Source organism: Lampetra planeri, unplaced genomic scaffold (assembly GCF_965212315.1).
Source record: "Lampetra planeri unplaced genomic scaffold, kcLamPlan1.2.h2 scaffold_1960, whole genome shotgun sequence".
Lineage (NCBI taxonomy): Eukaryota > Metazoa > Chordata > Hyperoartia > Petromyzontiformes > Petromyzontidae > Lampetra > Lampetra planeri.
In genome coordinates, this window is record NW_027614713.1 from 341 (window position 1) to 13,856 (window position 13,516).

At 42.7% G+C, this 13,516-nt stretch overlaps 2 protein-coding genes across 2 annotated transcripts; both read left to right on the forward strand.

The window, feature by feature from the left end:
• Positions 1 to 329: 329 nt before the first annotated feature.
• Positions 330 to 4,041, forward strand: LOC144740203 (decorin-like; the record flags this gene model as incomplete). The annotated part of the gene is given in 7 exon segments (XM_078623057.1): positions 330 to 442; positions 1,045 to 1,258; positions 1,801 to 1,914; positions 2,103 to 2,196; positions 2,773 to 2,830; positions 2,832 to 2,912; positions 3,841 to 4,041. Coding segments are annotated over 7 exon segments (875 nt in total), but the record flags the coding sequence as incomplete, so codon positions are not given.
• A 7,608-nt stretch (positions 4,042 to 11,649) lies between these two features.
• Positions 11,650 to 13,104, forward strand: LUM (lumican). The gene is made up of 2 exons (XM_078623056.1): positions 11,650 to 12,523; positions 12,950 to 13,104. Exons 1-2 carry the CDS (start codon positions 11,650 to 11,652, stop codon positions 13,102 to 13,104), a joined length of 1,029 nt encoding a protein of 342 aa, XP_078479182.1.
• Positions 13,105 to 13,516: the final 412 nt, after the last annotated feature.

Below are 13,516 nucleotides of genomic sequence, written 5' to 3' on the forward strand. Positions count from 1 at the left end.
CATATGCTGCCAAATTCCGATTGTTTATGCAACCAGGTGCTGATTTTTATTGACTGTGCAAAAACGCAAGTTATATCACTTCCTTTAATGAGAAAAGCTTGGACTAAAACATGATATGTCTTCAAATCTGACACAGCTCATGATCAGGAGGGGTAAATTGTATAACTGCCACAGAGAGACAGATAAAGACTCCATTCATCATTGCGGTGACTAAGTAGCTTCTCACCAACACGAACCGGGACGGCTGACACCTCAACATCCGTCCTCCTCATGGATTTACTGCTTTTGCAGTCTGCTTTAACTCCCACACATGATCTTTTCTCCACCAGGTCTGAAGGAGGTTCCCAAAGACATCCCAGATGACACCACCCTGCTCGACCTGCAGAATAACAAGATCACAGAGATCAAGGAGGGTGACTTCAAGAACCTCAAGGGACTCCATGTAAGACTTCCATCTGTGGAGACTGACAGTGTCTGTCTACACAACCTCACCACTCATAACCCCAGACTTTACTAGAACCAGTCAGTCCTATCGCCACTCCTTCCGCCACCAGGTGCATGTAAACTATTCACCCGTAGGCCTTCTTTCTCACACCTTTAAACGCATGTAGACTTCTTCCTCGCAATAAATACCTGTCTGACAGCCAGAGCTGTTTCCACTGTCACGTAACGGGCCTCTGCAGGGGAATGGGCCACATGCCTTACATTGCCTTGTGTGTGTTTACACAAGAATGAACCGAAAAGGAGAGAGATTCTTCTGAAAAGTAGTTGCAATGACTCTGGTGTGGCTCAGCTGCTGAGGTCACAGTGTAGTTTTTGTGGAGAGGAAAGAGGAAAGACAAATTAGACCATTCCAAGTCAAGGCTGGTCAGAAGCAGTTATCAGCTCAGATCTTCTTGTAGCGCAACAATAGACAACAAGAGCCAGCTGCTAGCACAACAGCGTCAAGGTCTAATGAGGCCCTGAAGAAGCATCAGATATCCGATACTCGATACTATCAGATGAACAGTGGGAACATCTTCACTCCTTTCGTTTCCACTAAAGGCTCTGATCCTGGTGAACAACAAAATCACCACCATCCATGCCAAGGCCCTCAGCCCTCTGACCAAGCTGCAGCGTCTGTACCTGTCTAAGAACTTGCTGAAGGACGTGCCAGCCAACATACCCAAGAGCCTGCAGGAGCTGCGCATCCACGAGAACGAGATCTCCAAGATCAAGAAGGCCTCGTTCCAGGGCATGTCCCACGTCATTGTCATGGGTATGAAACACCTCCTGCTCCGCCACATTCATGTAACCTGTACTACATTGTTCAAATTGGATTCAAATCAGCGCTGGATTACACAAACCAGGTCTTAATTCACAGGAGATAAACACTGGAAGGAATCAAACCAAATAACCAGGAGGAGACTTTATAATGAGTTACAGACATACACAGTGTCCAAACTGGTACCAAAGTGAAAACAGTATTTCTGACATAAATGGGCAAAAACCTTGTTGAATAACTAGATGTGTTGCTTTTCTCCGCACTTGTGTTGTGTAAAATAGTACTTCTGCTGTTTCTCCACTAAGCCGAGTGTGGATTCAATTATTCATGACGTGATGATATGAGAATAGTAATCCCACCATGATGAATCAGTGAATCTGACGACTGTTTACTGCATGACTAAGCTCTGTATTCCAGTAAAGCAACAGGAAAGGAATTAACTTCATGACTGTGTTCCATGACTGCCGGTGCTTTCTGTCTTACTGCTGTTTCCTCTTTTCTGCCGTCCAACTCGTCTCTCGTGTTTTGGTCTCCAGAGCTCGGGTCCAACCCTCTGAAGAGCGCAGGCATCGACGCCGGGGCTTTTGCCGACCTGAAAAGAGTCTCTTACATCCGCATTGCAGACACTCAGATCACAGAGATCCCCAAAGGTAAAGATCATTTAGAGGAGTTTGACTTCATGCTTTCCAGCTTTCCATGCCTTCCAGAATACACAAACTGGCCAGCAAAGAAATGACTGGCAATGTGTGTTGTTAATACTGTTCTATAATACTGTTGACCTGCCTGTTCTTATATTAGTCTATGAAGATGTAACGGTGTTTGTCTGGTGTGATGCCAGGTCTGCCCAGTTCTCTGTCTGAGCTCCACCTGGATGGAAATAAAATCAGCAAGATGACAGATGAGAGTCTGAAGGGCCTGAAGAACCTGGCTAAGTATTAAACCTCATCATTCTCTGTTTCTAACATCACTCCATATCCCCCGTCGGCGCTACCTGAGCGAGGCCACGTAGCACACAAACGGCAGTTGCAGGATAATTACATGCAGTTTCCTCTCATTTCCCAAGATTCTCTTGTTTCCTGCTGTTCTCGTCTTGAAGCTTTTCATGCCGTCAGCTCTTTCTGTTGTGACACATAATAGCTCCATTTGCAAAGATGGCGGTCTGAAAACGCAAAACCTAAACAGCTGTTTGGGGATGATTAAAGTTTGCTGTTTATAAGATCCCTGCACAGATCGTCCCACACACTTGCACAATGAGAGCTTTTATTCGGCACCAGTAAAGTGTGTCGCCACGGATATGAGCACAGACATTTATTTTCCATTTTGTCATAATTAAATAACAAGACTGGGAATGACACACGTGTACAGACTTTTCCATGTCCTTATTTCCTCAACTCATTCCTACAGTTTCTGTAGCTGGCTAAAGAGATTTACCCTTTCACTATTTATGCTAATTGTGCTCTTATGTTTCTCACACGTCTCATTTAATTGCTTGATTTTCCTCCCTGAAGGCTGGGTTTGAGCCACAATGAGATCAGCTCTGTGGAAAATGGCACGCTGGCGAACGCCCCCCCACTTGAGAGAACTGCACCTTGACCACAACGCTCTGACCAGCGTTCCTCCCGGCCTGCCCGACCATAAGTACATCCAGGTACGCGTTGGTCTCAGTATCACTGCAGCACCTCTCAAAATCCCAAATCAACCACATGAACAATGTTTAGTTCCGGCACATTAACTCTCATTTGCTCTTCACGCGATCATACACTTTCCCTAATCGGACATTTCCACAACAACGTTTACATTTTTTCATTCCACATGTTTAAGGTCACACTGTGAACCAACGCTTCAATAACAAACGTCACATGGTTTCAGTCAGTGTGTTTGTTGAGTACCGTGTTGGGAGTCGGTGTCAGACGTAAACATGATTCCAGACCCGTGAACTCTGGTTTGGTCTGGTGTCTGCTGCAGCAATCATGTCACACACCATCCCTAATCACACACAAAAATATGATATTCTGTAGCTGACTTATTTTCTTATATTTATAGCTCCAACAAAAAAAGTAGTGGTGAAACATACATTTTTGATGTATATGTGTTTTTATAAAAGTGCTATATCAGTAAAATGTGTTATAGTAAGGGGTGCATATACACATTTCTTATTTATTATATACACATACATTTTCTGTGAGTTCAGTGGAGGTGACAGAGGTAAGTGGTGTTTAAATGTGCAGGTTTTATAAATTGTTTGTATGTTTCTTCATGGTAAATTTGGGTATTTTGCATTTATTGGCTTTGAAATCTGTTAACAAGTATCAAAACTGTGTGCCTGTGGCTCTGGTACTCATGTGTCTCACAGTCTTTTCATCCGTTTTATTTTATTTGCCAGAGTAGGAAGTCCTGTTCCGTCTGTTTTCAGGAAAACATCCAGAAGACAAAAAAATCTTCTTGGCTCTCCTGAGTTGTCATTATTCGTTGGATGACGTATCATTAACTTCATTATCTGCTTTATTTTGGAACAACTAACTTATCGCCACGCCAGTCCCAAGCAAACATTGTCATTATTCAAATCCCCTCCCTAGGTGGTCTACCTCCACGTCAACAAGATTGCTGCTGTGGGAACAGAAGACTTCTGCCCTCCTGGCTTCAACACCAAGAAGGCCATGTACTCCGGCATCAGCCTCTTCAGCAACCCCGTGCCTTACTGGGAAGTCCAGCCCATCACCTTCCGCTGCGTGTTCGACCGCACCGCCATCCAGCTTGGCAACTACAGGAAGAAGTAGACACCCCCCACCCCGCGCTTCTGCTGGGGAAGTGTGTATTTGTAAATGAGCGTGTGAACGTTTTGTACGTGTGCGTGTTTGACCACAGCCCCCCGAAAACACTGACCCCTCGTCGCTGCCTCCCTGTGAATCCACGTTAAAAAAAAACAAAAAAACACCAGTGGACATGGACCTGCAAAAACTATATTCTAAAGAAAAGTATTATTGGGCTCAACAGCAGTGAACACTTATCTCATGTTGTGACATGTAACTGTCAGCTAAAAGAAATTTAGAGGAGAACAAAAGAAATCTTGCTCACTGGAAAACGTTAATAAACCACCGTTTGATCATCTTTGTTTCGTCCTGTTAGCCGCTGTGTGAATTATACGTGCTAGCCTGTAGAGCAGGTAGCAAGGGGTTAACTTGTGTTCGACAATACCTTTAACAACGAGAATGTACTAGATAGTACCTGTGTAACAGCAGTAACCTTCAGAGTGTGACGTCAGAAAAGCTGCACTCCTGCAGAGAACATTTTCTCTTTGTATTTTTCGCAGTTTAGAGATAAAAAAGCAAAAAGTTGTTGTGCTTACTTCAGTGTTTCATTAGTTCTGGGTTTTGTTTTTTTCTTCATCACATTCCATCACCTTTTCCCTTCTTGATCTATGTTGTTCCATAAGGTGAAAATAGCTTCTAAAAAAATGTAGAATAAACCATATATGTTTTAAACAGACGACATTCCCAAAGATTTATATGCATGTTTTTTTTTTTTTTTTTCCTTTCGACTTTCTGGAATCTCCTTTTAATGCGTATTTTTATTTCTATCCATGTTTCCCTGTTGTTTATCTGAGTGGGCGGGTGCACCGGCATGCCCAGTGCGCCCGAGCTGGTGTGAATGTTGTATGTATAGACACTGTATATAAATGCTGTATAAAACCTCTCATTGCTTCAAGGCACAAGCACTTATCATAGCTCTGACATAATATATCAGCAACAAAGGTGTTCCTCTTTTCACCAGAGCAGGGGCTCCAGCTGAAGAAAATAAAAAATACTAATGGAAAAAGTAACAGTTTTTGATGGTTGCATATGCAAAAAGGTGCATATTTATCGATGGCGAGGGCGGAGACATACTTACCAGAGGAGAAGGATGCTGGGATCAATTTGAATGCAAAGAGGGCAGTGGCATCCTGGCAGACAAGATCAAGAAGAAATAAGGTGAGTTCTCTTCAAACTGCCACCACAGAGGCTGACACTAACAACTGAATGCTACTTCAAATGTGCAAACATATAATTCATGTGTAAATACTTCTACGACCGTAAAATTTGCTTCTGAAGGGAAAAAATGCATATATCACATATATCAGCCTCAGAAGTGTCAAACATCCATTTGTATGAGGTATTTTATTCTATAAAATGAATTACAAATACAAATAAAGTCACATTATATTTCCAAAAAGCTCTAAAGCAAAGGCAAACACTGACTACTCATAAGGAATTGTTGCTGGCATCAGATACATCGGCAGTTTGTAAACACATCAAACCTTTACATTTGTTTTTCATCACGACTGTTCAGAGAATTGGAGGCAGACAATCAGAGGACAACAAATACATAAATACATGATGTATTTGGTTGAGAAAGGAGAACACCACTCAGGGCTGTAGGTTTGACAGTAAATGTTCCTGTGAGAAGGCAATCTGAAACACGGAGCTGTCAAAGCACCTTTCTAGTTGACACATTCACTGATGAAGATGATGATGATAATGATGATGCTAATGATGATGATGATGATGATGAGACTGAGAATGAGACACATTTAGGTCTTGGAGACCACATGACCACACCGCTGGAAAAGTTTTATGATGTGATAAATGGTTTGTGTAATGACAAGCTCTTGATTGGGAAAATCCTGTGTTTGGTTTCATATAGGAGAAAAAGAGTATTGCGTGTGTGTGTGTGTGTGTGTGTGTGTGTGTGTGTGTGTGTGTGTGTGTGTGTGTGTGTGTGTGTGACACGTGGTTGCAGGAAATGAAGACCATCTGTAAAACAGCAGATCGAACTGGGGTCTGGTGTCTGGTTGAACTATTCATCATCCAGACTGATGTAAAACTATACAATTGTCATCACCTAATGTCCCACTTTCCCTTGGTCATAATTACTCTGGCCACCAGATGGCATCTGGCACTTAAACATCAATGGAGGACATTTTCTGCGCTTGCATGTTCGACTGTTCCTTGATCTGTGAAATCCACATTTTCAGAGCGTGTATTTAATATTCTTTATAGCTTTTCTTGGTTCTAGAATCTAGAGCTGGTTTGTTTTTACTTTTTTTTTGCAAAATTAAATTAAAATATTCTACTTTTTGAAAAGCTTTCAATTTTCCTAGTTATTTACGATACTGGAAATGTTGATGGAGATTACAAATGTTGTGGCGGTAAAATGATGAATCCGTGTGTGTGTGTATTCTAATAAATGCATATTATTTGTTTCATTGTTTAGTTTACATGCTGACTTTTCCCACTTTAACCCAGAAATAGAATTTGTGAGCCTCCATACACAATTACATTACCTTCAAACTAAATGTGGGGTATTATAAATAACCCACATATCTGGGGAAAATGTATAAATAATAATAATAACCATCATAAATATCACTTACTGAATGAGACTGAAATGTGTCACCGTTTGATTTCTGGCTTCATCGCAGCACCTCAGAGTTGTTTCAACGGCAGCACATGAATGTACTTCAATCTGATGCCCCCGTGTGGTGGTTAAAGGTACATTGCTCTGTATTCGGTCTCTCCCCACAAACACTCACAGTCACGGTATAACTTGACCTCCTGAACAGACTTCAGATCAGATCAGATCTTCAAGAGCCTAATTGCTCTGCAGGGTCCTGCCATGGGTGTGTGAGTGTGTGTGTGTGTGTGTATGTGTGTCGCTGTATGTGCGACAGGAGTACATGTCGGGAGGGGCAGGGGCGGGGGGTGAATTAATGTGTGAAAATCCTGCGACAAGAGGAGAGAAATCTTTTCCATCTGCTTTTAACATGTGTGTTTGAGCGTTCTGTAGGTGAAGTGTCTACCTCTTGCGGCACTTATGTAAGCAAAGAAACCTGAACTCCTTCACCACGTCCAAAGCGAGGAGTGGCGAAACCCTACCGCTTAGCAGATGTGCTAACGGATTTTAAGCAGATATTTCAACCTACAAAACACACACACACACACACACACACACACACACACACACACACACACACACACACACACACACACACACACACACACACACACACACCAACACACAGCAACCTTTTAAAATTGCATGTGAAGCTGTTTTCATCCTGAATTTAGTGATTACATATCATGCATGGTGTGTACGGATCACAGGTCTGTTGTGATAAACAGATCTTCTCATCCGTTTTAAGTGACCCGCTCAGCACATGTGACCCACGGGTGATAAGGTGAGAGAATCTCCCGGGCCACCCGGGGATGAGTCTCCGTTTTAAGCGCAGTGCTTAGCACATGGCCACATGATGGGAACAGAAGGTGTCTGGGTGCTGTCTGAGATTTTATTAGGAGGCTCTGTATGCCTGCGCCAAGACGTCCCAGAATATCCCTGTTTGCTAATAGTGTGTGCTTGGATCTCCATCTGTGTGCCTTTGTGAGAACATACACACACATATATCTTAGTTAAGACATTTCTTTGCTCATATTCATGAATGTGACGAATGAAGAAGCGCTTCACATTCAGTTCTCTGATCACCAGCGAAAGAGTGAGTTGGGGAAAGTGCAATAATGTGACATGCAGCTGTAGTAAGTTTTCTTATCTCATCTGTTATAGTGAATGTTCTTGTCTTGTCTTTTGTAAATGTTCATGCAGGGCATCGTACAAACCTTTTTTGTACAGTTACTGTCTGTGGGGGTATATGTGCTGGACTGACACCCTCAGGGGCAACATGCAGTGCTGCAGAGTGTCTGGGTTGAGGAGGTCTAAGTCTAAGTTCTTTGGCCTGGAATCTCTTGCCTGTCCAGGATGAATTTCTCCCAAGGGAGACAATAAAGACTTAACTCATCCTATGCTAGTTACACAATGAAGTCCCTCTCAAGGGGATAGTATCCCTGTGGTACTCAAAGGTCGTGTCATGTGGGTACCAGTTGTATTTACAGACTTTGTACCTCAATCGTGGAGGATCAGAACTGTTGGATTTCTTTAAAGGGATCAGATATTGTAACATCCCTCTACATCTCAAGAGGCAGCACTGAGCTCAGGAGCCGTGGCTGTACCAGAGGACTGTGCTAGTACTCCTAGAGTTAAGTAGGTATTTCTGCAACTTTTCACCCCAAGAATGAACAGCAGCCCAGAACAGACGCTCTATTGTTTTTTTTGTTGTTGTTGTTTGTTTTATTTTGCAAGATTTAGCCTTTTGTTCTACATGTTCCTTTATTTAACAGGAAATATCACAACAAACATTGTGCTGCTTTTACAGATTCTTGTGTAACCGTATCCAGATGATGCTGGTTTTAGACGCATATTTGCATACAATGGAAGAATCAACAAGAGTGTCTTAGTGTTTGTCTCGTGATTGAATCTGACTGCAATGAACTGAAAATGAGTGTGTGCAATATACTGTACCTTGCACATGTTGCCACCACATGTTTTGATAGGCGCCTGCAACCACGTCTTCAGCTGGAGCGTTGGTGCAAGCATAACTCACTGTGCACAGTCCACGGCCATCATCCCACATTTGGCTCGGAGAAGTTACTGTAACAGAAAAATAAATTATGAGACACTGTGATTAAAAAGCCAATAAAAACACATTTGAGGGGAAGAAGCCGGCTGAGTAAGCAGAACGTGTGTTTTCCAGCTTCAACAATAAGTTTGGAAAAGCTTCAGCTTGGGTTTAAGGGTGTGAAGTTTCCAGTTTTCTGTTAATAAATGTTACATGACATGAATTTCTCTGTTTCTCAGGTCAGGATAACAATAAAAAAAGACTTTACAACCCACCCCCCACCTCCTATCTCCCTTTTTTATTTCATCTGAAGGGGGACTGAGGTGGTTCTTTGTTTCAACTATATCAATAACCTTTGCAGACTTTCTTTTTAAACCTTCTCCACTCACTTGATTGGTGAATAAATACAAATAAGAGGGCCGATCTATCATTTCAAAATATACTTGGACTTATTTGTTATAAATACTGAAAACAAAACATCCAAAGATCTAAAGGTTGTCCATGGTCACGTTTGTTCTCTCCTGTACATTCTATACATGAACGAACACAACCGGTGCATCGATCAGGAAGAAACAAAAGGAGACAGTGAAGTATTTGGAAAACACAGCTGAAAGCCAATGTCTGTTTGAATGGAAAGGACATGAACGCATGAGGCATCAACACAGCACAGGAGAAACAGTGACGAAGCAAAATGACAAAACGTCTGTTTTCCAGCTCCGACTGTCCGAACTGTCTGGAGCCACTGACGGTAACAGAGGTCAAAAAACACACCGACGTCCGAGAAATGAACGTTTGGAGGCGTTGCGGTGCCAATATTAAACATGTCTAGACCAGAAAAGGTGTTTTTTCTTTATTTTGACCGTTTAAAACTTAAATGGAACATTTTATCATTATTCCATTGTGAGAATGTTACTGGATTGTGTTCATATTAACGCTTACTGGCAGATATGTTCAGCAGCTAGCAGCAAAAACTTAAAGTTGTAATAATAAAGGCATCAAGAAAGAAGGAAATTAATAGGAGCTGATAATTTGTTACATAAACATTAAATTTAAAAAAAAAAATGTTTGAGCATGATGTGTATGTTCAAAGAAAAGTTGGAATAACTGGTAGATACATTCTGTGACATCATGTCAGTCATTTTCTGAATTTGGAGGGTGATCTTGTTCTTTCCTGAGTGAGTTTAACGGGTTTTCAGGTGACGACGTCCCAGTCGTACTTCATGTTAAACCAGAGGCAGACAAACACTGTGAAGGTTCTTAAAATGCAGCTGACAGCGTCAAATATTCACTGAATTGATGTGTGGTCTGTTTTTTGTCAAAAAAAAAGAAAGGAAAACATATTGAACAAGGCCACATAAATCAGGTCTTAGAATTTGAAGTATGAAAGTTGTCCACACATGAGAAATGCTTCCAGGCTGGACTCAAAGGATGGTATGTGAGTGGAGTAACAGACCGGACTGCGACCAATTAAATCCAGGCGTCACTTCCCAGCATGCTCTGACAGTGTGATGGACGTCCACCAACAAATGGGAGAAGCATTTGGCTCGTCGCTCTCCGACCCCCTTCCACCTCTCAGATAACAACCCCCCTGTCAGTTTTACTTATTGTGTTGGGGAAGAAAACAATAATTGGGGCACGGGTAGCGTCTGCTTTTTTTGACAGAGAATAAATCTTTGCGTTCAGTGTTATGTAACTCCTCTCTGGCCGTCTCTTGTTACCTTTTGTAAGATTTTCCAGCTCCAGAGGTGCAGAACCATTTATTCTTCTTCCTGCCAGAGACTGTTTTCCACATTTTCCACACAAGCGTCTCCTATTTTTCATTAACACCCTCCCCAGTCCAACCAGACTGGCTGATGGAAGCTGGATGATGAACAGGATGCAAAAGAAAATTAGAAATCACATTAGAAAAGTTGCACCTGCTCTTGTTTAGATGAGCAAACATTTCCAACAGTTCTCCCACAGACATTCCTACTGGTGACATCTTTAATGTCTATGACGACCTGACTCCAGCTCTCTGCAGAAGCCTCCCATGCCCCCCCTCTTTTTTCCCTGTATGTCTCTCCATCGACCCCTCTCTCTCCTCCCTCTCTCTCTTTCTTTCCCTCTGTGTTTTTCTCCTGAGACCTCCAGTTTTTGAACACCACAGTGTTCTTACCTACTGGCCCTCCACCCCACGCATACGAAGAGAGAGAAGCACAGGTACGTTTGCTCATGGGGGATCTGAGCTATCCTGTCTGATTATTCTTTTTATTTTTCTTTATGGGGGATTATCAACTGCCACTGCAAAGATTTTGTGCAGGAGCGAAGATGAAAGATAGAGAGCTGCATATCCCTTTACTTATTACTGTGCATGTCAAACTTTCAGAGATTTCAACAGATTTCATCTTCTGATCTGTTGGTTTGGGTCAGGTTCATTTTTCACAAGGAATGAATCATTGTCTCTCTACATTGTCTGCAGGATATTTACATTTTGTACAGCCATAGTCTTACAATGAATAGATCTATTTTTTTTCTTAAGTTTGCACTTTTACCTAATTAGGATTTAGGATAAACAACTGTAATTGTAAATCTATAGACAATGTATACACTCCAGCTTCATTATGTGATTGCGGGGATTCGTGGAGCATCTGCAGCTCATTTGCCAGGAAATCTATCAAGTTGATAGATAAAGGGGCTCCGACAGCTTCAAGCTGAAGCAGGAATCTTTAGCCTTAAATTTGAATCCATGAACTCTGACGGATTATATAATCCTCTGGGGGGTGGGTGTGGCAGTAGAACATGCGTTAAGGGGTAAACCTTGTGTTTTATTTAAAAGTGATCGGTTTTGTTCCGTATTTTATGTGACAAACAGCTAATGTCCTTCTCTTTCTCTTTCCTTTCGTCCACTTGATGTGCAGACGCCATGTTTCCTCTCCGTATACCCCTGTTGGCTGTGTTTGTCAGCCTGGCGCTGTGCCAGTATTATGATTACGACTACCAGCCTGTGTCCATGCTCGGGCCCTCCGGCCCAAACTGTAATCAAGAGTGTGACTGCCCCATCAACTTCCCCAGCGCCATGTACTGTGACAACCGTAAGCTCAAGTTTGTTCCTGTAGTGCCAACAGGGATAAAGTACCTGTACCTTCAGAACAACCAGATCGAGGAGATCAAGGCGGGAGTCTTTGACAATGTTACTGCTGATCTCCGCTGGCTGGTGCTCGACAACAACCAGATCACCAATGGAAAGATAGAAAAGGGTACAATTGACAAACTTACTGCCCTGGAGAAATTATTCTTCAGCTACAACAACCTCACCGAGCCGATTGTCCCTCCTTCAAAGGCCCTTGAAGAGCTGAAGATTACACACAACAAGCTGAGCAAGTTCCCCTCTGGTATCTTGGCTGACAAGGAGAATTTGACCTCCATCAACCTTCAGCACAATCAGCTAACGTCCGACGCCATCGCAGGGGCATTCAAAGGGCCGAAGGGCCTGTTGTCCCTGGACGTGAGCCACAACAAGTTGAAGAAGCTGCCAGCTGGAGTCCCGGGTTCACTTGAAATCCTCTACGCTGACTTCAATGAAATTGATGGTGTTGGAACAGGATACCTGGGCAAGCTGCCAGCGCTGAAGTACCTGAGGATCTCCCACAACAAGCTGATGGACTCTGGACTTCCTGCTGGGGTGTTCAATGTGTCATCGCTGGTGGAGCTGGACCTGTCCTTCAACAAACTGCAGTCCATCCCTGAGATCAGTGACCAGCTGGAGCAACTCTACCTGCAGGCCAATGAGATCAACAGTGAGTGGCTGGCCTCTACCTCTCCTCTACCTCTAGGGTTTACTTGCTCTTTCATATACTATACATCTTCCCTGCCTTTATGTCACTTTGCAGCCCAATCTTCTGGGTGATGTAACACTGGCAAAGGTGATAATGCTACAGAATTAAGTGAGGGAGTCCATTTTAGGATGAAGGGACCAGGTAAGGGAGGAAGATAGAACATCCTAAATACAGTTCATTCCATACTGGTGTTATCTCATTGGGGAAGCGTTGATCACAGCGTTTGTGCATCCACCCACTTGGGCACCACCCATCCTCACAGAGACTGCTCACAAACCACACAGTCTATTCTGCAATTATTTGTCTTAACATTGATGCCAATAGCCTCAAAGAACCTTGTAATATTTTAAGTTTTTCACCTTTTTTCTTAATTTTCATTCCCCACAGAATTCGACCTGTCAAGTTTCTGCAAGTTCGTCGACATCAACAATTTCTCCCGACTGAAGCATCTGCGTCTGGATGCCAACAACGTAACACACCAGAGCATGCCTCCTGAGTACACAAACTGCCTGCGCCAAGCGTCAGAGATCATGTTCGAATAAGGATCGCCCTACAGTCGATGACCCACACAGCTCAGCCCAAAGCCTGGTGGATTCACATCTTCTTTTCATTGTACTCACACGATACTCCAACACACATTGTATCCAAATCAGGGGACTGGTGGTAGCATCTTCTTAACTCACATGTATCTCAATAAACACAACAGCTGGGCACATTTAAAGTAGAAGAGATAGCATGGCAAGCTAACAAACATCTATCACATATTCTATGGTGACAAAAAATCCATTTGTCTTCACATGTAGAAGGAAAATGTTTAAAAAAAAAAAAGGAAAGAAGTAAATGCTTGATTAAAACAACACGCACTTCAAACATTCCATGCTGACATTTGTACGATGTTGAGCGCAGACACAACGGAGTAAACGTATGAAGTTAGTATCTCCAGTGTCCCATGCA